Source organism: Vanacampus margaritifer, chromosome 2 (assembly GCF_051991255.1).
Source record: "Vanacampus margaritifer isolate UIUO_Vmar chromosome 2, RoL_Vmar_1.0, whole genome shotgun sequence".
Classification (NCBI taxonomy): Eukaryota; Metazoa; Chordata; class Actinopteri; order Syngnathiformes; family Syngnathidae; genus Vanacampus; species Vanacampus margaritifer.
In genome coordinates this window covers 10,855,744-10,878,293 of record NC_135433.1, presented here as the reverse complement: position 1 = coordinate 10,878,293, position 22,550 = coordinate 10,855,744, and the positions used below count along the sequence as shown (strand labels likewise).

The following is a 22,550-nucleotide window of genomic DNA, read 5'->3' as shown; positions in this document are numbered from 1 at the left end:
TACTAGTAGTAATTAGTAAATACGACCTTCACGTTTATACATTGAAAACTGTAAACCGTAAACACAAACTGAAACGAAAGGAACTGTCTTGTAAGTTTGTTGTAAGAAATAAACTGTAATTTACACCCCTAGGCAGAAGGGGGCGTTGGTCATCCGCCGTTATTACCAGAAGAAGAAACAAAGAAGTTGCTTACCAAATCTCGTTGCAAGCTAAACGGATGTAAATACATACTAAAAACGGCTTCAGTAGTAAAGCAATGTCGTCGTTTCAGTACATTCGACATTTTGTCAACGAACGACTAGCTGCTGCAGCGGAAGAGATTGCCGGGGTCTTCATCAATACTATCGTCGAATATGAAGAGGAGATCGGACGTCAGCGTCGGCTTCTGGATGACGTTCAGAAACCAAAAATAAACATACACAGAATAGGTCAGTCAAATAATTGAACGTGAGAATGTGCGCATTATTCGGGGCGTTGTCAGGAGTGGGTTAAATTAACTCTTAAATACTGTAATGGACATCTGACCGAGTCACATCTGGTGATGTTGCGACGTCATGGCAACCATCATTTGTCAGTGATACATTACATACAGTGATATGTACATTACATCATACATAGATACATTACGATTATCTATTTATTGTCCTCATTTGGGATTTCATCCCAGCCAAAGTATTTTGTCAGTATGCACAATATTTGGTGACAGTCACATTGAGAGTCGGATATATCTGCCGGATATGCTCCAAATCAGTCTGCATAATGAATGGAAGACTATTGGTAATAGTCAAATCAATTAATCTTTTATGAAGTAAGTCATTTTTCCCAGCATCCAAATCCTACCAGTAGTGTGATTGATTTTTGATTCAAAATGATTTGATTGACAATGATTTTTGCTTTAATCTATAGATGTGCAAGGAATTTTAATGATCTACTCCAATTTGACTCGCTAATGCTAATTAACGCGCTACTCGCGGGACTTTTATCACTTAAAAGAACAGCTCCTCACTTTAAAAAAAACAACAACTTTTATTGGAATAACTTGATTGTGACTTTTTCCTTCTACTCTCTAATGTGGCTACAACTTAACAGTGTATTAGATCGCGTGGAACCACACTGCTCCTAAGTGGCCAAATCGGTTACAACATGAACAGCGCTTCAAATAAAGGCACACACAGACAAAGGCAAGACAGTATAAAATAATTTAAATGAAATCGATTTTGGGACATTTAAAATCGATTCTGAATCATAATAAATGAGAATCACGATTCTTATGAGAATAATTTTTTGGGCATACCCCTAAAAAAAAATATATATATATCAACCCAAAAAAACTAATTTAAAGTACAGCTATCTGTGTCCAAATGTAAGGAATGGAAGTAAACATATACATACATACATATATGCAATTACATAAAAGTACAGATTTGATCTCGGACTTGTTCTGTCACAGTAATTAAAAATCTTACTTTTATTGTCCCTTCAGACTACCAAGAGCAAGTACTCGTTGGGTCCTCCTGGCCCAGTGAGGACCAAGAAGACCCAAAGCCTCCTCAAATTAAAGAAGAGCCTTGTACCAGTCGGGATAGAGTCGAGTTGGACATGAAACATCGGCGGGATAACTTCAGACTGATTTCTATTTGCCAAGAAAGTCACAAAGATAATCACCCTCTGGATTTGAGTCCTGGTGAAAGTCAGGATCATTTAGAAGAATTGGACTGTGATAAGGATGCCCTTTTGCACAGCACTAATGTAGATGAGAGTCAAGATGGCAAAGCAGCTGAGCATGGAGGCTTGGTATCGAAGATATATGCAGAGGCAGAAATAAAGAAAAGACTTGACAAATCCAGTCACGGTAAATATATACATAACTATTGGTATCGTGTTTATTGGTTAACTGTGATAGCTTCAAAAGTGGTACAAGTTATGGCCAAAGTCACACTCTAAACTTGAGGTGCACCAATTAATTAATAGACTGGATTATCAAATATTTTTTGTTGTTTAGAGACCTTGTTTAGTTTAAATAGTGTAAATCCTTGAAATTCAGCTTCTCAACAGTCAATATTCTCATATTTCTGTCGTGCTCCATGAAAACAAACTGGTCATCTTTGTGGTTTTCCAAAATTTAAACATTTGCAAACATCTGCTTTTACTTTGGAAAACTGATCAATATTTTTGCCTATCCTTTGACATGTTATGGACCAAACCAGTAACTGAATCATAATAAATGAGTGCGTTTTCTGTGCTGTTAATTTGAAATAATGTCCTGTTTTTGAATAAAGGGATGGATATCAACTCAGATTCATCCTTTATCGCCAAAATAGTTGCCAGATTTATCAATTATTTAAAAAATCCTTAGTTGCAGCAGGCCTAGTCTTATATGTAATTGTGAGTGGCCAGTATTTATTTGAATGTATCAAAAGACACAAATATTTTATACGAAAAAAGTGGACAAAGACATTGGAGACTTCTGCCAAGACTTCATTGGAAATTAAACCAAATGAAATTGAAATCAATCTCTGATATTTGCAGTATTGTATAGGCTCTAAAAATATATAGAGATTACTGTTTACACCTTTTTTTTATTTATTTATTTTTATTATTTGCTGTTTGGAATTTAAACTGTTCTACCCATTTAGCTAATGGTGTCTTTATTTTGTTGTACAGGTAGATCGACATATTGTGTTGTTTTGTATTACTACAGTTGGAATCATCTACAGTATTTACTGTAGAAAGCTCAAATTTAGTTACTGGTTTCTTCTGATCCCGAATTAACAAGGAACATTTTCAGATGATAAACTGACTAACTCCATATACAGACTATACAAATGCAATCACAAATGCAATCAGCAGAATTCTTTGTGACCAATAATTCTGCCCATCCCTGATTAGGACTAGTTAATGGGGAATCTTTTGAGGTGCCCCGAAAAACACCAAACCCAGTCCTATATCGGAGTTCAATAAATGTACCTTATTGAGCATGAGTGCTAGAGCGACATAAAGTATACCAGGCAGCCGTATGTAACCTTCCCTTCTTCTTTGTCCCTTTAGACCTCCAACTGCAAGATGTCCACAAGCAACAGGAGGTTCCCACTCGTTTTACCTGGTCCAACGAGGACCAAGAGGAGTCGGAACCTACAGAGATAAAAGAAGAACCTTGCACCAGTCAGGAGGAAGAGGAGCTGAGAAGAAAGCAACGCGTGGATACCTCTATGTATTTTCCTGTTTGTCAGGAAAGCTCACCTAGAGAGGATCGCTTTTTGGACCCCAAGACAAATCCAGATCCAACGCTTAAGCATGGCCTCGACATGATCAGCGCTTACAGTCAATATGCACACTCGAAAATCGGCAAAGGGGAGAAGCGGTGTATTTGCAGCCTGTGCGGGAAACGATTTTACAACAAAACAACGCTGAAATTGCATACCATGAGCCACACGGGTGAGAAACCGTATGCCTGCGACATCTGTGGGAACCGATTCACTGTAATTGCCATGTTGAACCGGCACATGAAGATCCACACGGGTGAGAAACCATACGCATGCGGCCACTGCGAAAAGAGATTCAGTGACAAAACGGCACTGCGGGTCCACATGAGGACGCACACGGGCGAGAAGCCGTACCCTTGCGACATGTGCCAGAAAAGACTGAGCAGCGCCACGGCCCTCAAAGTTCACCTGAGGACTCACACGGGAGAGAAACCGTTCTGCTGCAACACCTGCGGGGGCACTTTCCGAGCCAAGACGGCCCTCAAAAGCCACATGAGGATCCACACCGGCGATAAACCGTACACCTGTGACTTCTGCGACAAAAGACTGAGCAGTACGACGGCGCTGAAGGTTCACTTGAGGACTCACACGGGCGAGAAGCCGTACCCTTGCGGCATGTGCGACAAACGGCTGAGCAGCGCCACGGCACTCAAAATTCACATGAGGACTCACACGGGAGAGAAACCGTTCTCATGCAACATTTGCGGGAGTCGATTCAGAGCAAAAGCGACTTTGAAAATTCATACGAGAATCCACACAGGTGAAGCCATTCCTCTGTGACTAATACAAACACAGACGCTACACATACAGTAACTACAGTGGGAACTTAAACACATTTCATTCCCAGGACGCTTGTCTTCCTCCGATTTGTCTTCCAGGTCACAAAAATGGAATCTCGGCAACTAGACTCTTCATGTTTGTTGAAGATGTTTCACAGTGAATCCAAATATCTAATTCATTATCTTGTTTTTTTTTGTCTCTGGTGGTATGAAAGAAGCCATCCATGCAAAACGGTCATTCACCAGCCACCCAATTGTGACCACCCCCAGGGGACACGCCCACCAGAGACATAAACAGTGAGACTCGGTACCTAACGTTTAGAATTGAGGTTGTTTGGATTCAAAATTTGTGTAATGGAAACAAAATATTCTGTTTCAAGGTTAATAAACTTGTATCATCTGCATAATGTTTGAGGTAACATTTTAACATTCTTTAAATGCTTCAAATTTTCCCAAATAAACCATTGTGAACGTTAAAATGTAAAACAGCCCTCTCGTAACACTTTCAGTGATTTGACCACTCTTAACACCTGACCTTGGGGAATTTCTGTGTACTTTGTTAACATGTTCCATGCTTGCTGTGGGATTGCTCTGGTTGCTCTTTCTAGTCCCCTCAACAACAAAAAGCATAAGTCAATTTCCATTGACAGCTATAGACGTCAAAAATTCATTTGAACTATTTCTATAAGTTTAACATTTTTTCCCACTTTTGTTAACAAGAGTGTGAAAAACTGATTTTTTTTTAAAATTGTATTAGAACAGATATAAAATCTGTGATTAATCATAAGTTAACTAGTAAAGTATTGCGATTAATTACGATAAAAAATTGTAATCGCCTGACGCCCCTAATTTTTAATATTTTTTTCCTCATAAAAAAAAAAGATTATTAAAAAGAAAAATATATATATAAAAAAGAAAAAGAATAGATTATTAAAAATTAGGGGCATTAGGCAATTAAAATTTGTAATCATAATTAATCGCTTGACTTCACTAGTTAACTCACGATTAATCACAAATTTGATATCTGTTCTAAATAAGTTCTAGGGTTTCATGCTATTGTTAACAAAAATGGAAAAATATGTTAAACTAACAGAAATAGTTCAAATAAATTTTTGACGTCTATAGCTGTAACTTCCCTTGACCAACAAATTAACATGAACTAAGAACTTCATTTGGTCCTTGGTCGTTGAAAAGGATTTCTTAAATACAGCAGGCAGGAAAGGTCATCTGTACGGTACATACAACTTTTAATATTGTTATATGTTGATGTAAAATATCTAGTAAGCTAACATCCCAGTAGACCCAGATGCTTAATTCTAATAAATATGCAAACATAAATATGCAGTGATGTCAGTAACTCTAAAATAAGTACCTTTTGAACTAACGGCTAATCCTTCATCTACTGTATTACAAGCAATTTTAGTCTCCCAAGAATTTCAGGAGTAAAATAAACTGCACACACTTCTTAGCCACAGTGCCGCTCTCATGCACATATTTTTATTAAAAACTAATGGCGTAATGAATAATAAAATACAGGACCACACCTGATTCCTGACACTTTAGTACTCACTTAAGTCCCATCCATCCATCCATTTTCTTGACCGCTTTTCCTCACAAGGGTCGCGGGGGTGCTGGAGCCTATCCCAGCTGGCTTCGGGCAGTAGGCGGGGTACACCCTGAACTGGTTGCCAGCCAATCGCAGCTCACTTAAGTCACTAAACGAATAAATTCGAATACACGTAAGAAAGGGAAACTCTATCATAGATCATCGTAAAATTCTACAGTGTTATCTACTGTACATAATTTTAATAACACAATGTCCAATTTTTTTTTAACAAAAAACAAGATTGCAAGGCATTGTATAAGCCAAATAAACAGGACTACCTTTATTTTAGAAATTATCTAAAAAATGTAATTTTGTTAAGTGAAGTGTCTTTTTATAGGACAACAAACCCCAATCATTCATAGGCGTGAACAAAAGCTAAACGTTCATTCAAATGTGCTGTGACTACCGATACTTGGAAGCAGACAGTAGTTTCCTCTGAATCACATTTTTTTTTTTCATTTGGGCAATTGCTTGCTTCCAACTTTCGTAAAGGTCCTTTTGTGTTCCAGGATGACTGCGTCCCAGACAGCACCCAATGAAAGCACCATAAAGGCATGCTGATGGAGGAGTGAAAGATATTATAACATTTTTAATACCTAATTTCATACATCAACTATTGTTACACATTATTAACATTTTAATTCTTTATATTAACCTTGTTGAAATGTTTTGTGTCCTGTGCAGAGCAGATGGTGTTGATTTCGGTATAATCTGACCTAAACTGGGTCATACTATTGACTCTAAAAAAGTTCCTTCTCAGCGCTTTGTGCGAAAACACATTTGGTCCTTGAGAACAGAATCTGTTTTGAACACCCAAATCTGACCTTGTTTACGCCACTGCTCACGGAAAAGTACCAGAGAGTATGTTTAGTCTATAAATGAAAAGGAGGAGGTCTTTTTAACTATAAGAAGCTATTGTACACGTAGAAGAGTACATTTGACGCTCTGAAATCCCACGTTTTTTAAGTGATGTAATCGGAAGCTGTTATCTGTCCAGAGATCTCTGAAAGATTAAACATCATTTTTGCAAAGGTGTATTTTTCTTACATTAAATCTATCTTCATTTTTGGAACACGCAAAGAGGACAAAAATTCTTTTATTCCTCTTCAGGAGCCTTATGACTGATATAATTGCACTTGCAACTACGGAGGTCGCCACAATAAAAATAAAATGCATGGTTAGGTGACCAATTTGGCTTGCTGTTTATGAAAACGGTTTCATTAATACGCTGCATGTGAAAGACAGTAAAGTGAACCATCAGAACCACAGTGGACGTCTGTCTGACCTTCGCATCAGCAATAGTGTCTCCTCTAGACGAGCGGGGCCCAGTGTAATAGCGGCGCAGAATGATCGGCCCCCTAAGACCACTTAAAACAGTCACCCACACTGACACACAAACACACCGTGTCCTAATCAGAGCTGACGGGGCTTATGACGGACGAAGATGGGGAGCCGAAAAATAGTGCCGAGTGGCCAGAAAGAAAGAGCAGAGGTGGAGCAGCAAGAGTGATTAAGGAACAAATGTGCTCTTTAAAGTTTTAAAGTGAAGCGCTGGCAGAATGGCAGCCTCCCTCTTTAGTCCCTTCCCTCCTGTAAAATGGATGATGTCCATGGAATATTAGACTTTGCGTGAATGTGCGCTTTAAGAGGTTTAGACTTGTCATCTTAATCTTGTGCGCAGCGGCACTGAACTCTACACCCTTAAACTCGTAGAATTACAGTGCTGAAAAACTTTTAAAAATCCATTGATCGACCAAAATGGGTGACCACTGCATTTAGCTACAACAAATATGCTGGTGGTCATTTTAGGTCATAGACTTCTGGCACAAATTCCAACATCTTTCTTTGTGATTGGCTGGCTAATGTAATGTTAAGCAGAACAGAAAATGGATGGAAGAATGGAAATTTGTAAGAATAAACATAGCTAAATGATTTTCGGCAGTGAATAACATCAAGAAAGACAAAAGAATATTGTTAAACTTCTGTGAATCAGCAATTTTAGCTAGCTTCAAAAACTTCACCTTACACTCCTTCTACATCAATTAGGCCTATCAAACAAGTGTGTGTTTTAAAAAGAAGAAGAAGTAGTTTATTCCATCATCATTTAACTCAAAGTGGACATTTATGAATAGGACATACATTTTAAGATCCTAAAAAAATAACAGATAAAAATTGTACACTTTGCTCCTTTTAAGTTCCCACCAAAAGAGTGATGTCACACCTGGAACAGAGTCATGAGAACATTTTTTTTTTTTAAAGGACAAAACTATAACACAGACTAATGAGGCAGAAGGAAATATAGGGGGTAGAACAAATTAATTAAAACTGCAGTTTCAATTGATATTTATTTACTGTAGCCTATGTTTGGAGAAACTGTAATTAAATCTAACCGATGACGAAGGTGATTTTCTATATGTTAATAAGTGTCTTTGAAGCTGAAAACTTTCCTCGGGGACATCATGTAAAAGGGTAAATACATGTCACAATCATCCCCAAAAGTACGCACAACAATTGGTTGCAGTTTCAGGAACATATTTTTTTTTAATTCTAACCTAAGTGAAATGAAAGCCTAATTAGTCTTATTGCTGCAACTCTGCATCTGCCACCATATTCATTGTCACACATAAATAAATAAATAAAAATAATGGAGAAGCTCGCAGTGGAGTAATGCTTTTTGCTCAGTAATACTATTTTAATGCAATATTAGATGGAGACCTAAAACAGCAAACCGCATGACGGTGCAATGTGACGTCACTGCATCTCTCACATTTACCACAAGATGACAGTGTTTAACAAGGTATCATAATATGACGAGCCTGAAAGACGTCGCAGGGAACATTGTGCATTTTGTGTGCGTGTGTGTGTGCGCGCGTGTAAATAACATTTCACAGTCTACTCTCATCATAATTGCCTATTGATCTGCAGGGAGCAAAAACAACTAACGGCCATCTCATTTGAATTCATCTTTGAAATAAAACCCGAATAAAAATATCTTAAACGTTAAACATGTTATAAATAACATTGGCATTGTCCTTATTGTCTGGATGTGAAAAGGACCTTGAAATAAATGGACACACACGCATGCACGTACAGAAATACACGCATGCACGTACACGAACACACGCGCATACACACTGACAAGAGCTAAACATCCTCTTGAGAAGACAGGCTTAAACCCTTTTACGCATGACTCACCTCCTGTTTGAGTTATGCAAATTATTTATTCATAGCTACATCTCCACTCACTTCTGCTAACCATATGTTTTAAAGGTCAGTGAGTATTGAGTGTCCAGAAGTTTTGGAAGGTTCAGGGATCACCAAAGTCACTGGATTAATCCACTTGGGGGCATACACGAACATCAGTACAGTCTGTCACAGTAATCCTCCTCATAAAGGTATACATTTTTTTACTCATTTAAGATGATGAGTCTTGTGTTTACCTTTAAATCGATAACAGTGCACTTCCACAAAATGATAAAAGTGCACAAAATATTCTATTGGTGCTGACACCCTTGCCCCTCTGCCCTCTCTAAAAAAAAAAGTGCCCAATTGGAAAGTTCTTTTTTATTATTATTATTATTATTTTTAAATAAACTGTTTACCTAGGACAGGTCAATGTTGACACAATCATTTAGATTAAACTCGTGGGAGAAAAGCCCCGATATGCACCGAGTGCTCGCACACTGTCACGTGAATGCAGACTGCACGTTCGCGGTCGCAGTAGGACATAAAAATAAAAAAAATCTCTTCCCCTGCTCCACCCAAGCCAGGTAAGTGTGTTATGAATCCAGTGAAATTGTATTGTTTGTTTGCCCTTGATTCCCTACCTAGAATCATCTTGTTGTGAAGTAGCCTGTCTCATACACAAACAACTGATCATAAATTAGCCGAATAGCCACCTAATTAGCTTGTTTATTAAAGTTGTGGCTAAACCTCTAACCTACATTTTTAATCTGTCACTTTCAACTGGAAAATTTCCAACTGAAATGAAAACAGCAAAGGTCATTCCTTTATATTAATTTGGAAAAAAAAAATACAGTGTCAAGTTTTAGACCAGGTCCCTGCTTCCACAATTTTCTAAAATTCTGGAGAAATTATTTGTGATTAGATTGGAGAGTTTTATCGAAAAATATAGCATCATAAGTAATTATCAGTATGGATTTGGAATAAACCAGTCAATAGGGTTAGCTCTTATGAAATTCCTGGATGAAGTAACCACTGCAATAGACAATAAATTATATTTAATAGGAATTTTTATTTGTCTAAAAAAAGCTTTTGATATGATAGATCATGGTTTATTATTGCAAAAGTTGTATAAATATGGTGTCAGAGGAGTAGCTCATTCCTGGTTATGTTCTTATTTGAGTGATAGATGGCAATATGTATCTTGTGATCAAAATGATTCTGTGTCTTTAAATGTAACATGTGGAGTCCCACAAGGGTCAACACTTGGGCCAAAATTATTTATTTTGTATTTGAATGATGTATGTTTTGCATCTAAATTTGTTAATTGCATTATTTTTGCTGACAACACAACTTTTTTTCTGTTCTGGGTCCGATTTGATAACCAATGTTGAATGTGAAATAAAATTGGTTAAAAAAATGTCTGACCTGAATAAGTTATCTTTAAATACAATCAAAACAAAATTTATGATATTTGGTAATCATAAAATGGATTTAACAGTTAAATTGAGAATATTGGAAGTGGAAATTGAAAGAGTTTTTGATATGAAATTTTTAGGTGTTATTTTGGATCACAAATTGAAATGGAAAATGCATATAGATAATTTTAAATCAAAGACGGCAAAATCAATTGCCATATTATATAAAGTGAAGGATCTTTTGAATCATCATGCTTGGTATATTTTGTATTATTCTTTTGTTTTGCCTTACATAACATACAGTATTGTTTGGAAATATGGGGAAATGCATATCCCACACATACACAAGGTCAAAATTTATTCTATAAAAGAGAGCTATAAGGATAATAACAAAGTCAAATAGTAGAAAACCATCAAATGGGTTATTTATTAAGTCAAGAGCTTTGAAATTTGAGGACTTGGTTAATTATAAAATTGCACTTTTAATGTATAAATTGCATTATAAACAGTTCACTAGTCATATAGAGAATATGTTTAAGATAAAAAATATATAGACACGACCTCCGAAGGAAGGTACATTTTGAAAGAATAAAATCTAGCACTAAATTAAAAGATCAATGTATAATAAGTGGTGTGAAGGTATGGAATCACCTTGATGATGAATTAAAAGGGTGTCAGACAATTAAAAATTTCAAACGTTTATTTAAAAGTAAAGTTATTGGAAAATATGAGAATGTAAGTTGATGTATGGATCTTGTTTTTGTTAATTTTATTATCATTTATGTGTGATATTTGAGTTAATCGTTTTGTGTGGTCTGATTTAGTTAAAAGAGTAGGCGGAAATAAGCGTGAGCTTCAGCCTATGCCTTTTCGGTCTCTATGTTTCTTTTCATGACTGACCTGTATGTTGTATTTTTTTTCTTTTATGACTGATCGAAATAAATTGTAGTCATTCATTCATAGTTTAATGCTATACGCTAAATCAATCATGGAAAAATCAGCAGGCATGAAGCTATTATTAGCCAAATTATTAGCTATGATTTTGTTCAAACTATAACATTATTTCTATGCTTCAAGTCTTGTTGCCCTAATGACCAACAACTAGCTGTGGGATATTAATTATTATTATTATTATCAATATTAATATATGTGTGTGCATCCGGGCATTTCTGATACTTCCAGAATGCAACATAATGCAAATGCTTCCTTTGTACGGTGAAAATAAACAGCGAATTGTAATGCTTTTGCCTGCGACTATCATACAAGCCACACCGATTGTTAGAGTAGTCAAATGACATCTCATCACATTTTGAAATCAAAATAATCCTCACAAATTACAATGATCCAAAGTCCAATGCTTTTCAATGAGCGGATAGATTTCGTTCAGCAAATTGACCGCCATCTTGACCTGTGACGTCATCTCGGAATTGTCAATAAGGTATTCCATATGCGCAAAAGCGCCCTTTTTTCCCCTGGAGCACTTGCCGCCCAAAATGTCTGTGCACGCCACTGTCAATATGATTTTTGGTCCAATGTTCTTCATGTGTAAGAAAGAAACAGAATAGTTAATATTATTAAATGAGCCAGTAGATAAGCTAGTTGCTGTTTTGCCAAGTTATCAAAATGAATATTGCTTCTAACTGCAGCAAACAATTATTCTTATTGTTTTACGTAAGTAAGCTACATTTCAAAGCTTGCACTTTTTTGCTTTTACTGAAGTAAATGAGTTACATCGATACCTCTACTTCTAACACATGACATATCTGTAATTTTACTTATGAATGCGTTCGCCACCTGATCCAAAACTTGAGTCATGCATAAAGATGGTCATACCATGATCATTAGGCATGCGATAAACTTTCAGCTCAGTGAGCATTTCTGTAGATCAAAGCATATTAGCTATAAACTAGCACAGTACTAACCAGACCTGGTCAACAAACAGAACATTTGACTGTGCTAAAAATGTTGCCTATCGTTACTTTAGTTTGTCCATTTCCAGTTTCATTTACTCCAACTCTCTCACGAGATGGACTGTGAAGGCCAAATTGTTAAACACAAAATATTAAATGCCCAAACCTATTGTCAATAATTGAGTATTCATGTGAACTTATCACTCATCACGGATTTCTCTAGGCAACATCAACTGGTTACCTTCTGCATGTCCCTCCTGCCGGTGGGAGGAGCAGCTCTTGTTCTTCCCGTCACGATCCACAGCTCATGACCAAAGGTGAGGGTAGGAATGTAGATCGACTGGTAAATCAAAAGCTTGGCCTATCGACTCAGTTCTTCTAATACAGACTCTACACCGATCCGCCTATCGATCCCGGAGTAGGCACTCCACCCTTTTCCGACTGAGGACCATGGTCTCGGATTTGGAGGTGCTGATCTTCATTCCAACCACACTCGGCTGCAGACCGATCCAGTGAGAGTTAGAGATTGAAGAAGCCAACAGCACCACATCAGCTGCAAAAAGCAGAGACGCAATGCTGAGGCCACCAAACTGGACCCCGTCAAGGCTTCGGCTGCACCTAGAAATTCTGTCCATGAAGGTTATGAACAGAATTGGTGACAAAGGACAACCTTGGCGGAGTCAAACCCACACTGGAAACAAATTCAACTTACTGTCGGCAATGTGGACCCAACTCGAACAAGGACCGAACAGCCCTTTTTAGGGGGCTCAGTACCCCATACTCCTGAAGCACCTCCAACAGGACACCCTGAGGGACACGATCAAACGCATTCTCCAAGTCAACAAAACACATGTAGATTGGTTGAGCAAACGCCCATGCACCCTCGAGGACTCTGCCGAGGGTGTAGAGCTGGCTCACTGTTCCACAGCTGGGATAAAAAACACACTGCTCCTCCTGAATCCAAGATTCGACTTCCCGATGGACCCTCCTCTCCAGCACCCCTGAATAGACCTTACCAGGGAGGCTGAGGAGTGTGATCACTCTATAGTTGGAGCACACCCTCCGGTCCCCCTTCTTAAAAAGGGGGACCACCACTCCTGCCTGCCAATCCAGAGGCACTGTCCCTGAAGTCCTTATGATGTTGAGTGTCAACCACAACAGCCCTACAACATCCAGAGCCTTTAGGAACTCCAGGCGGATATCATCCGCCCCTGAGGCCTTGCCACCAAGGAGCTTTCTAACCACCTCAGTGACTTTGATCCCAGAGATGGGAGAGCCGACCTCAGAGTCCCCAGACTCTGCTTCCTCAAAGGAAGACACGTCGGTGAAATTGAGGAGGTATTTAAAGTATTCTCCCCACGACTCACAACGTCCCGAGTCTAGGTCAGCAGCGCACTATTTCCACTATACACAGTGTTAATTGTGCACTGCTTCCCACTCCAGAGACGCCGGATGGTGGACAAGAATTTCCTCGAAGCTGACCGGAAGTCATTTTCCATGGCCTCACCGAACTCCTCCCGTGCCAGAGTTTTTACTTCAGCGACCGCCGAAGCTGCATTCTGCTTTGCCAGCCGGTACCTGTCAGCTGCTTCCTTAGTCCCGCAGGCCAAAAAGGCCCGGTCGGACTTCTTCTTCAACTCGACGGCATCCCTTATTGCTGGTGTCTACCAACGGGTTCGGAGATTGCCGCCACGACAGGCACCAACCACCTTATGACCACAGATCCGATCGGCCACCTCAACAATGGAGGCGCGGAACATGGTCCACTCAGACTCAATGTCCCCCGCCTTTCCCGGGACAAGGGAGAAGTTCTGCCGGAGGTGGGTGTTAAAATTCTTTCTAACAGTGGATTCTGCCAGTTGTTCCCAGCAAACCCTCACATTACGTTTGGGTCTGCCAGGTTGGACCAGCATCTTCCCCCGCTATCGGAGCCAACACTAGGTGGTGATCAGTTGACAGCTTCGCCCCTCTCTTCACTCAAGTGTCCAAAACATGGGGCCATGAATCCGATGACACAGCGACAAAGTCCAATAACAAAAGACCACTCGGGTTCGCCCCTCCAAGTCTCACTGTCATTGCCCACGTGAGCGTCCAGCAGAACCAGAGAGTGCCTTGGAGGAGCGCTCTCCAGTCTTCCAAGGACTCCAAAAAGGGTGAGTACGCTGAACTGCTGTTTGGTGCGTAGACACAAACTACAGTCAGGAAGGCAGAGGGAGGCTACCCTATCGTCTACTGGGGTAAACCCCAATGTACAGGCCAAGCCAGGGGTCAACAAGTATGCCCACACCTGCGCTGCGCCTCTCACGGTGGGTAACTGCAGAGTGGAAGAGATACCAACCCCTCTCGAGAGGACTGTTAACATAGCCCAAGCTGTGTGTGGAGGTGGATCAAAGAAATCCGTCCGTCCGTCCGTCTTTTTCCGCTTATCCGGGGTCGGGTCGCGGGGGCAGCAGCTTTAGCAGGGAAGCCCAGACTTCCCTCTCCCCAGCCACTTCAGCCAGCTCATCCGACGGGACCCCAAGGCGTTCCCAGGACAGCCGAGAGACATAGTCTCTCCAGCGTGTCCTGGGTCGTCCCCGGGGCCTCCTGCCGGTAGGACATGCCCGGAACACCTCCCCAGGGAGGCGTCCAGGAGGCATCCGAACCAGATGCCCGAGCCACCTCAACTGGTTCCTCTCAACGTGGAGGAGCAGCGACTCGACGCTGAGTCCCTCTCGGATGACCGAGCTTCTCACCCTATCTCTAAGGGAGAGCCCGGCTACCCTGCGGAGGAAACTCATTTCGGCCGCTTGTATCCGGGATCTTGTTCTTTCGGTCACGACCCACAGCTCATGACCATAGGTGAGGGTAGGAACGTAAATCGACCGGTAAATCGAGAGCTTTGCCTTTCGGCTCAGCTCCTTCTTCACCACAACGGACCGATACAGCGTCCGCGTCACTGCAGATGCTGCACCGATGGATCAAAGAAATATATATATGACCCCCGGCTACTGAAGCTAGCTCTGGGGATCAAATAAATATATTATGTATATCGAGTTGGAACTTCTCGGCCTCACACACTAGCTCAGGCTCCTTCCCTGCCAGAGAGGTGACATTCAATGTCCCAAGTGCCAGCTCCTGTAGCCGAGGATCGGTCGGCCAAGATCACTTGGGTGCCGCCCAGCTCACTATGCACCCGACCCCTTTGGCCCCTCCCACAGGTGGTAAGCCCATGGGAAGTGCCTTTATACTGCCCGTCATATTTTGACTGGGAAGCACAAGTTTGGATAGGACGGCAAAGATGCAATCTTAATGAAAACGAGATGTGACACATGAGCTTTTATGGTTGATTGTTTCTAACATAGACATTCCCCTTTTATTATGTTATTGCTTTAAAAAATTAAAAGACATTGGCTAATGTGCTGGTGAATGAGTGTGTGTGAGCAAAAGATATGCTTCAAGAGAGATGGCCAGAGGAGCTTCTTGCAGCCGAATTAGCAGCACATCAATCTTTCATGGTCCTTGTTTTTTAAGTTGCATCTATCTCTCTCGCCCGCGTTCCATTTGATGCGACTACTTTTGCCACATTTCACATTCACTGAGACAAACATGCGCACTCTCCTTCCATATTCATTTTTATCCTGCTCTTTCTTTTCATGTCCAACTTTTCCAGCATGGGAATTGAACATGGGCGCAACTGAATGCCACAGCAAAAAGAATGACATCATTGCTCTCATGTCTGCTCAAACAGGAGAAAATGCAGTAGATGGTCATAATGTATATTTTTGATACAAGAGAGGTTTTAAGTGGAGTACATTTACATATGTAACTGAAAACATTTGAACACAACCGGGTGCTCTTTTATTTGTGTCTCACAAGAACGCAAGCTTCTGGCCGCTTCCTAATTGACTATTATTTCATGTTATATCACAATTGAGCATCCGCATAAGGATTAGCATTATTGAACAGGTTTGACTTTTATTGTCGAGACAACGACTTTCCAAGGAAATGGGGGAGGGGGAAAAAAACACTCCTAACACACACAACACCATAAAATAATCAATAAAGATGATCCTTTCAAGATAACCGACGATCGGGCCTTTCCTGACATAAAATGAAATATTCAGGACTGACGCAGGTTGACGCACACAAACAGTAATGTAACCATGTTCTGTGGTGAGTGAAATGACACAATCACATGGCCACAAATTAGAGAGACATTGCATGTAGCGACATTTACAGTTTTTTTTTATTTCAAGAAATAAGCCAACAAAATGAAATTCAAACCAAAAAGAAATTCAGAAAAATAGGACCATGTTGATAGATGGGCTTGAACCACCAACCTTCCGGTTAACAGCCAATTATGCTGACCGATTGCGCCACAGAAACACTGTATGTAATGATATTTATAGTTTTTGCATTTCAACACATAAGTGAACGCGCTGAAATTCAAACCAAAGGGAAATTCTGAAAAACAAACAGATCCCTGGTTGGGCTCGAACCACCAACATTCTTGTTAACAGCCGAACGCGCTGACCCATTGCGGGTACCAGTGGAATGTACTGAACCAATGCAAAACAAAGACAATGCAAGTAGCAATTTATAGTTTTTGAATTTCAAAGCATAAGTGAAGAAGCTGAAATTATAACCAAAGGGATATTCTGAAAAAGTGTAATACATCCCTGGGTGGGCTTGAACCACCAACCTTTGGGTTAAAAGCCGAATGCGCTGACCCATTACGCCACAGAGACACTGCAAGTAGGTCTATTTTACAATTTTTGAATTTCAACACATAAGTAAAGAAGCTGAAATTATGATCAAAGGGAAATTCTGAAAAAGTGCTAGACGTGCCTGGGTGGGCTCGAACCACCAACCTTTCGGTTAACAGCCGAATGCGCTGACCCATTGCGCCACAGAGACACTGCAAGAAGGGATGGTTACAGTTTTTGCATTTCAACACACAAGCCAACAAGCTGAAATTCAAACCAAAGGAAAATTCTCGAAAATATCACCTCCCAGGGTGGGCTCGAACCATGAACCTTTCGGTTAACAGCCAAATGCGCTGACCCATTGCGCCACAGAGACACTGCAAGTAGCACTATTAACAGTTTTTGAATTTCATCACATAAGCAAAGAAGCTGAAATTCTAACCAAAGAGAAATTCTGAAAAAGTATTACACGTCCCTGGGTGGGCTCGAACCACCAACCTTTCGGTTAACAGCCGAATGCGCTGACCCATTGCGCCACAGAGACACTGCAAGATGTGATAGTTACAGTTTTTGCATTTCAACACACAAGCCAACAAGCTGAAATTCAAACCAAAGGAAAATACTCGAAACTAACACGTCCCAGGGTGGGCTCGAACCACCAACCTTTCGGTAAACAGCCGAATGCACTGACCCATTGCGCCACAGAGACACTGCAAGTAGCACTATTAACAGTTTTTGCATTTCAACACACAAGCCAACAAGCTGAAATTCTAACCAAAGAGAAATTCTGAAAAAAAATTACACGTCCCTGGGTGGGCTCGAACCACCAACCTTTCAGTTAACAGCCTAATGCGCTGACCCATTGCGCCACAGAGACACTGCAAGTAGCACTATTTACAGTTTTTGAATTTCATCACATACGCAAAGAAGCTGAAATTCTAACCAAAGAGAAATTCTGAAAAAAAATTACACGTCCCTGGGTGGGCTCGAACCACCAACCTTTCGGTTAACAGCCGAATGCGCTGACCCATTGCGCCACAGAGACACTGCAAGAAGCGATAGTTACAATTTTTGCATTTCAACACACAAGCCAACAAGCTGAAATTCAAACCAAAGGAAAATTCTCAAAGCTAATACGTCCCAGGGTGGGCTCGAACCACCAACCTTTCGGTTAACAGCCGAATGGGCTGACCCATTGCGCCACAGAGACACTGCAAGTAGCGATAGTTACAGTTTTTGCATTTCAACACACAAGCCAACAAGCTAAAATTCAAACCAAAGGAAAATTCTCAAAGCTAACACGTCCCAGGGTGGGCTCGAACCACCAACCTTTCGGTTAACAGCCGAATGCGCTGACCCATTGCGCCACTGCAAATAGCACTATTAACAGTTTTTGAATTTCATCACATAAGCAAAGAAGCTGAAATTCTAACCAAAGAGAAATTCTGAAAAAAAATAACACGTCCCTGGGTGGGCTCGAACCACCAACCTTTCGGTTAACAGCCGAATGCGCTGACCCATTGCGCCACAGAGACACTGCAAGAAGCGATAGTTACAGTTTTTGCATTTCAACACACAAGCCAACAAGCTGAAATTCAAACCAAAGGAAAATTCTCAAAACTAACATGTCCCAGGGTGGGCTCGAACCGCCAACCTTTCGGTTAACAGCCGAATGCGCTGACCCATTGCGCCACAGAGACACTGCAAGTAGCACTATTAACAGTTTTTGAATTTCATCACATAAGCAAAGAAGCTGAAATTCTAACCAAAGAGAAATTCTGAAAAAAAATTACACGTCCCTGGGTGGGCTCGAACCACCAACTTTTCGTTTAACAGCCGAATGCGCTGACCCATTGCTTCACAGAGACACTGCAAGCAGCGATAGTTATAGTTTTTGCATTTCAACACACAAGCAGACAAGCTGAAATTCAAACCAAAGGAATATTCTCAAAGCTAACACGTCCCAGGGTGGGCTCGAACCACCAACCTTTCGGTTAACAGCCGAATGCGCTGACCCATTGCGCCACAGAGACACTGCAAGTAGCGATAGTTACAGTTTTTGAATTTCAACACACAAGCCAACAAGCTGAAATTCAAACCAAAGGAAAACACTCGAAACTAACACGTCCCAGGGTGGGCTCGAACCACCAACCTTTCGGTTAACAGCCGAATGCGCTGATCCATTGCGCCACAGAGACACTGCAAGTAGCACTATTAACAGTTTTTGAATTTCATCACATAAGCAAAGAAGCTGAAATTCTAACCAAAGAGAAATTCTGAGAAAAAATTACACGTCCCTGGGTGGGCTCGAACCACCAACCTTTCGGTTAACAGCCGAATGCGCTGACCCATTGCTTCACAGAGACACTGCAAGCAGCGATAGTTATAGTTTTTGCATTTCAACACACAAGCAGACAAGCTGAAATTCAAACCAAAGGAATATTCTCAAAGCTAACACGTCCCAGGGTGGGCTCGAACCACCAACCTTTCGGTTAACAGCCGAATGCGCTGACCCATTGCGCCACAGAGACACTGCAAGTAGCGATAGTTACAGTTTTTGAATTTCAACACACAAGCCAACAAGCTGAAATTCAAACCAAAGGAAAACACTCGAAACTAACACGTCCCAGGGTGGGCTCGAACCACCAACCTTTCGGTTAACAGCCGAATGCGCTGATCCATTGCGCCACAGAGACACTGCAAGTAGCGATAGTTACAGTTTTTGCATTTCAACACACAAGCCAACAAGCTGAAATTCAAACAAAAGGAAAATTCTGAAAACTAACACATCCCAGGTTGGGCTCGAACCACCAACCTTTCGGTTAACACCCAAATGCGCTGACCCATTGCGCCACAGAGACACTGCAAGTAGCGTTTGTTTCAGTTTTTGCATTTCAACACACAAGCCAACAAGCTGAAATTCAAACCAAAGGAAAATTCTCAAAGCTAACACGTCCCAGGGTGGGTTCGAACCACCAACCTTTCGGTTAACAGCCGAATGCGCTGACCCATTGCGCCACAGAGACACTGCAAGTAGCACTATTAACAGTTTTTGAATTTCATCACATAAGCAAAGAAGCTGAAATTCTAACCAAAGAGAAATTCTGAGAAAAAATTACACGTCCCTGGGTGGGCTCGAACCACCAACCTTTCGGTTAACAGCCGAATGCGCTGACCCATTGCGCCACAGAGACACTGCAAGTAGCACTATTGACAGTTTTTGAATTTCATCACATAAACAAAGAAGCTGAAATTCTAACCAAAGAGAAATTCTGAAAAAGTATTACACGTCCCTGGGTGGGCTCGAACCACCAACCTTTCGGTTAACAGCCGAATGCGCTGACCTATTGCGCCACAGAGACACTGCAAGCAGCACTATTGACAGTTTTTGAATTTCATCACATAAGCAAAGAAGCTGAAATTCTAACCAAAGAGAAATTCTGAAAAAAAATTACACGTCCCTGGGTGGGCTCGAACCACCAACCTTTCGGTTAACAGCCGAATGCGCTGACCCATTGCGCCACAGAGACACTGCAAGTAGCACTATTGACAGTTTTTGAATTTCATCACATAAGCAAAGAAGCTGAAATTCTAACCAAAGAGAAATTCTGAAAAAGTATTACACGTCCCTGGGTGGGCTCGAACCACCAACCTTTCGGTTAACAGCCGAATGCGCTGACCCATTGCGCCACAGAGACACTGGAAGAAGCTATAGTTACAGTTTTTGCATTTCAACACACAAGCCAACAAGCTGAAATTCAAACCAAAGGAAAATTCTCAAAGCTAACACGTCCCAGGGTGGGCTCGAACCACCAACTTTTCGTTTAATAGCCGAATGCGCTGACCCATTGCTTCACAGAGACACTGCAAGCAGCGATAGTTATAGTTTTTGCATTTCAACACACAAGCAGACAAGCTGAAATTCAAACCAAAGGAAAATTCTCAAAGCTAACACGTCCCAGGGTGGGCTCGAAACACCAACCTTTCGGTTAACAGCCGAATGCGCTGACCCATTGCGCCACAGAGACACTGCAAGTAGCGATAGTTACAGTTTTTGAATTTCAACACACAAGCCAACAAGCTGAAATTCAAACCAAAGGAAAACACTCGAAACTAACACGTCCCAGGGAGAGCTCGAACCACCAACCTTTCGGTTAACAGCCGAATGCGCTGATCCATTGCGCCACAGAGACACTGCAAGTAGCACTAGTTACAGTTTTTGCATTTCAACACACAAGCCAACAAGCTGAAATTCAAACCAAAGTAAAATTCTCAAAGCTAACACGTCCCAGGGTGGGCTCGAACCACCAACCTTTCGGTTAACAGCCGAATGCGCTGACCCATTGCGCCACAGAGACACTGCAAGATGTGATAGTTACAGTTTTTGCATTTCAACACACAAGCCAACAAGCTGAAATTCAAACCAAAGGAAAATTCTCAAAGCTAACACGTCCCAGGGTGGGCTCGAACCACCAACCTTTCGGTTAACAGCCTAATGCGCTGACCCATTGCGCCACAGAGACACTGCAAGTATCACTATTAACAGTTTTTGAATTTCATCATATAAGCAAAGAAGCTGAAATACTAACCAAAGAAAAATTCTGAAAAAGAATTGGACATCCCTGGGTGGGCTCGAACCAACAACCATTCGGTTAACAGCGGAATGCGCTGACCCATTGCGCCACAGAAACACTGCAAGTAGCGATAGTTACAGTTTTTGCATTTCAACACACAAGCCAACAAGCTGAAATTCAAACCAAAGGAAAATTCTCAAAGCTAACACGTCCCAGGGTGGGCTCGAACCACCAACCTTTCGGTTAACAGCCGAATGCGCTGACCCATTGCGCCACAGAGACACTGCAAGATGTGATAGTTACAGTTTTTGCATTTCAACACACAAGCCAACAAGCTGAAATTCAAACCAAAGGAAAATTCTCAAAGATAACACGTCCCAGGGTGGGCTCGAACCACCAACCTTTCGGTTAACAGCCGAATGCGCTGACCCATTGCGCCACAGAGACACTGCAAGCAGCACTATTGACAGTTTTTGAATTTCATCACATAAGCAAAGAAGCTGAAATTCTAACCAAAGAGAAATTCTGAAAAAAAATTACACGTCCCTGGGTGGGCTCAAACCACCAACCTTTCGGTTAACAGCCGAATGCGCTGACCCATTGCGCCACAGAGACACTGCAAGTATCACTATTAACAGTTTTTGAATTTCATCATATAAGCAAAGAAGCTGAAATATTAACCAAAGAAAAATTCTGAAAAAGAATTAGACATTCCTGGGTGGGCTCGAACCAACAACCATTCCGTTAACAGCGGAATGCGCTGACCCATTGCGCCACAGAAACACTGCAAGTAGCGATAGTTACAGTTTTTGCATTTCAACACACAAGCCAACAAGCTGAAATTCAAACCAAAGGAAAATTCTCAAAGCTAACACGTCCCTGGGTGGGCTCGAACCAACAACCATTTGGTTAACAGCCGAATGCGCTGACCCATTGCGCCACAGAGACACTGCAAGTACCACTATTAACAGTTTTTGAATTTCATCATATAAGCAAAGAAGCTGAAATACTAACCAAAGAAAAATTCTGAAAAATAATTAGACATCCCTGGGTGGGCTCGAACCAACAACCATTCGGTTAACAGCCGAATGCGCTGACCCATTGCGCCACAGAGACACTGCAAGTAGC

At 41.2% G+C, this 22,550-nt stretch overlaps 1 protein-coding gene and 30 non-coding genes across 31 annotated transcripts; 1 reads left to right on the top strand and 30 right to left on the bottom strand.

Moving 5' to 3' along the window:
* The first annotated feature begins 160 nt into the window (after positions 1–160).
* Positions 161–4,450, top strand: LOC144044076 (uncharacterized). The gene is made up of 3 exons (XM_077558281.1): positions 161–429; positions 1,485–1,853; positions 3,050–4,450. Exons 1-3 carry the CDS (start codon positions 258–260, stop codon positions 4,042–4,044), a joined length of 1,536 nt encoding a protein of 511 aa, XP_077414407.1. The 5' UTR covers positions 161–257; the 3' UTR covers positions 4,045–4,450.
* A 12,366-nt stretch (positions 4,451–16,816) lies between these two features.
* Positions 16,817–16,890, bottom strand: trnak-uuu (transfer RNA lysine (anticodon UUU)). Its single transcript has one exon. It is a non-coding gene; the product is annotated as a tRNA-Lys (tRNA).
* Positions 16,891–16,985: 95 nt separating this feature from the next.
* On the bottom strand, positions 16,986–17,059 carry trnan-guu (transfer RNA asparagine (anticodon GUU)). Its single transcript has one exon. It is a non-coding gene; the product is annotated as a tRNA-Asn (tRNA).
* A 259-nt stretch (positions 17,060–17,318) lies between these two features.
* trnan-guu (transfer RNA asparagine (anticodon GUU)) lies at positions 17,319–17,392 on the bottom strand. The gene has a single exon. It is a non-coding gene; the product is annotated as a tRNA-Asn (tRNA).
* Positions 17,393–17,483: 91 nt separating this feature from the next.
* trnan-guu (transfer RNA asparagine (anticodon GUU)) lies at positions 17,484–17,557 on the bottom strand. Its single transcript has one exon. It is a non-coding gene; the product is annotated as a tRNA-Asn (tRNA).
* A 94-nt stretch (positions 17,558–17,651) lies between these two features.
* trnan-guu (transfer RNA asparagine (anticodon GUU)) lies at positions 17,652–17,725 on the bottom strand. The gene has a single exon. It is a non-coding gene; the product is annotated as a tRNA-Asn (tRNA).
* A 94-nt stretch (positions 17,726–17,819) lies between these two features.
* Positions 17,820–17,893, bottom strand: trnan-guu (transfer RNA asparagine (anticodon GUU)). Its single transcript has one exon. It is a non-coding gene; the product is annotated as a tRNA-Asn (tRNA).
* Positions 17,894–17,984: 91 nt separating this feature from the next.
* trnan-guu (transfer RNA asparagine (anticodon GUU)) lies at positions 17,985–18,058 on the bottom strand. The gene has a single exon. It is a non-coding gene; the product is annotated as a tRNA-Asn (tRNA).
* Positions 18,059–18,149: 91 nt separating this feature from the next.
* trnan-guu (transfer RNA asparagine (anticodon GUU)) lies at positions 18,150–18,229 on the bottom strand. The gene has a single exon. It is a non-coding gene; the product is annotated as a tRNA-Asn (tRNA).
* An 80-nt stretch (positions 18,230–18,309) lies between these two features.
* On the bottom strand, positions 18,310–18,383 carry trnan-guu (transfer RNA asparagine (anticodon GUU)). The gene has a single exon. It is a non-coding gene; the product is annotated as a tRNA-Asn (tRNA).
* A 91-nt stretch (positions 18,384–18,474) lies between these two features.
* trnan-guu (transfer RNA asparagine (anticodon GUU)) lies at positions 18,475–18,548 on the bottom strand. The gene has a single exon. It is a non-coding gene; the product is annotated as a tRNA-Asn (tRNA).
* A 259-nt stretch (positions 18,549–18,807) lies between these two features.
* Positions 18,808–18,881, bottom strand: trnan-guu (transfer RNA asparagine (anticodon GUU)). The gene has a single exon. It is a non-coding gene; the product is annotated as a tRNA-Asn (tRNA).
* Positions 18,882–18,972: 91 nt separating this feature from the next.
* Positions 18,973–19,046, bottom strand: trnan-guu (transfer RNA asparagine (anticodon GUU)). Its single transcript has one exon. It is a non-coding gene; the product is annotated as a tRNA-Asn (tRNA).
* Positions 19,047–19,140: 94 nt separating this feature from the next.
* trnan-guu (transfer RNA asparagine (anticodon GUU)) lies at positions 19,141–19,214 on the bottom strand. The gene has a single exon. It is a non-coding gene; the product is annotated as a tRNA-Asn (tRNA).
* Positions 19,215–19,305: 91 nt separating this feature from the next.
* On the bottom strand, positions 19,306–19,379 carry trnan-guu (transfer RNA asparagine (anticodon GUU)). The gene has a single exon. It is a non-coding gene; the product is annotated as a tRNA-Asn (tRNA).
* A 91-nt stretch (positions 19,380–19,470) lies between these two features.
* trnan-guu (transfer RNA asparagine (anticodon GUU)) lies at positions 19,471–19,544 on the bottom strand. Its single transcript has one exon. It is a non-coding gene; the product is annotated as a tRNA-Asn (tRNA).
* A 256-nt stretch (positions 19,545–19,800) lies between these two features.
* trnan-guu (transfer RNA asparagine (anticodon GUU)) lies at positions 19,801–19,874 on the bottom strand. Its single transcript has one exon. It is a non-coding gene; the product is annotated as a tRNA-Asn (tRNA).
* Positions 19,875–19,968: 94 nt separating this feature from the next.
* trnan-guu (transfer RNA asparagine (anticodon GUU)) lies at positions 19,969–20,042 on the bottom strand. Its single transcript has one exon. It is a non-coding gene; the product is annotated as a tRNA-Asn (tRNA).
* Positions 20,043–20,136: 94 nt separating this feature from the next.
* On the bottom strand, positions 20,137–20,210 carry trnan-guu (transfer RNA asparagine (anticodon GUU)). Its single transcript has one exon. It is a non-coding gene; the product is annotated as a tRNA-Asn (tRNA).
* A 94-nt stretch (positions 20,211–20,304) lies between these two features.
* On the bottom strand, positions 20,305–20,378 carry trnan-guu (transfer RNA asparagine (anticodon GUU)). The gene has a single exon. It is a non-coding gene; the product is annotated as a tRNA-Asn (tRNA).
* A 94-nt stretch (positions 20,379–20,472) lies between these two features.
* Positions 20,473–20,546, bottom strand: trnan-guu (transfer RNA asparagine (anticodon GUU)). The gene has a single exon. It is a non-coding gene; the product is annotated as a tRNA-Asn (tRNA).
* A 256-nt stretch (positions 20,547–20,802) lies between these two features.
* Positions 20,803–20,876, bottom strand: trnan-guu (transfer RNA asparagine (anticodon GUU)). The gene has a single exon. It is a non-coding gene; the product is annotated as a tRNA-Asn (tRNA).
* A 91-nt stretch (positions 20,877–20,967) lies between these two features.
* trnan-guu (transfer RNA asparagine (anticodon GUU)) lies at positions 20,968–21,041 on the bottom strand. Its single transcript has one exon. It is a non-coding gene; the product is annotated as a tRNA-Asn (tRNA).
* Positions 21,042–21,132: 91 nt separating this feature from the next.
* On the bottom strand, positions 21,133–21,206 carry trnan-guu (transfer RNA asparagine (anticodon GUU)). Its single transcript has one exon. It is a non-coding gene; the product is annotated as a tRNA-Asn (tRNA).
* Positions 21,207–21,297: 91 nt separating this feature from the next.
* Positions 21,298–21,371, bottom strand: trnan-guu (transfer RNA asparagine (anticodon GUU)). The gene has a single exon. It is a non-coding gene; the product is annotated as a tRNA-Asn (tRNA).
* Positions 21,372–21,630: 259 nt separating this feature from the next.
* On the bottom strand, positions 21,631–21,704 carry trnan-guu (transfer RNA asparagine (anticodon GUU)). The gene has a single exon. It is a non-coding gene; the product is annotated as a tRNA-Asn (tRNA).
* Positions 21,705–21,795: 91 nt separating this feature from the next.
* trnan-guu (transfer RNA asparagine (anticodon GUU)) lies at positions 21,796–21,869 on the bottom strand. The gene has a single exon. It is a non-coding gene; the product is annotated as a tRNA-Asn (tRNA).
* Positions 21,870–21,963: 94 nt separating this feature from the next.
* On the bottom strand, positions 21,964–22,037 carry trnan-guu (transfer RNA asparagine (anticodon GUU)). Its single transcript has one exon. It is a non-coding gene; the product is annotated as a tRNA-Asn (tRNA).
* Positions 22,038–22,131: 94 nt separating this feature from the next.
* Positions 22,132–22,205, bottom strand: trnan-guu (transfer RNA asparagine (anticodon GUU)). The gene has a single exon. It is a non-coding gene; the product is annotated as a tRNA-Asn (tRNA).
* A 91-nt stretch (positions 22,206–22,296) lies between these two features.
* On the bottom strand, positions 22,297–22,370 carry trnan-guu (transfer RNA asparagine (anticodon GUU)). Its single transcript has one exon. It is a non-coding gene; the product is annotated as a tRNA-Asn (tRNA).
* A 94-nt stretch (positions 22,371–22,464) lies between these two features.
* On the bottom strand, positions 22,465–22,538 carry trnan-guu (transfer RNA asparagine (anticodon GUU)). The gene has a single exon. It is a non-coding gene; the product is annotated as a tRNA-Asn (tRNA).
* Positions 22,539–22,550: the final 12 nt, after the last annotated feature.

Bases quoted from the DNA above. Each gene is read 5' to 3' on its own strand.
- LOC144044076 (XM_077558281.1), top strand. From the start codon at position 258: ATGTCGTCGTTTCAGTACATTCGACATTTTGTCAACGAACGACTAGCT. The intron at 430-1,484 runs GTCAGTCAAATA...TTGTCCCTTCAG, and splicing joins AATAAACATACACAGAATAG to ACTACCAAGAGCAAGTACTC. The intron at 1,854-3,049 runs GTAAATATATAC...TTGTCCCTTTAG, and splicing joins ACTTGACAAATCCAGTCACG to ACCTCCAACTGCAAGATGTC.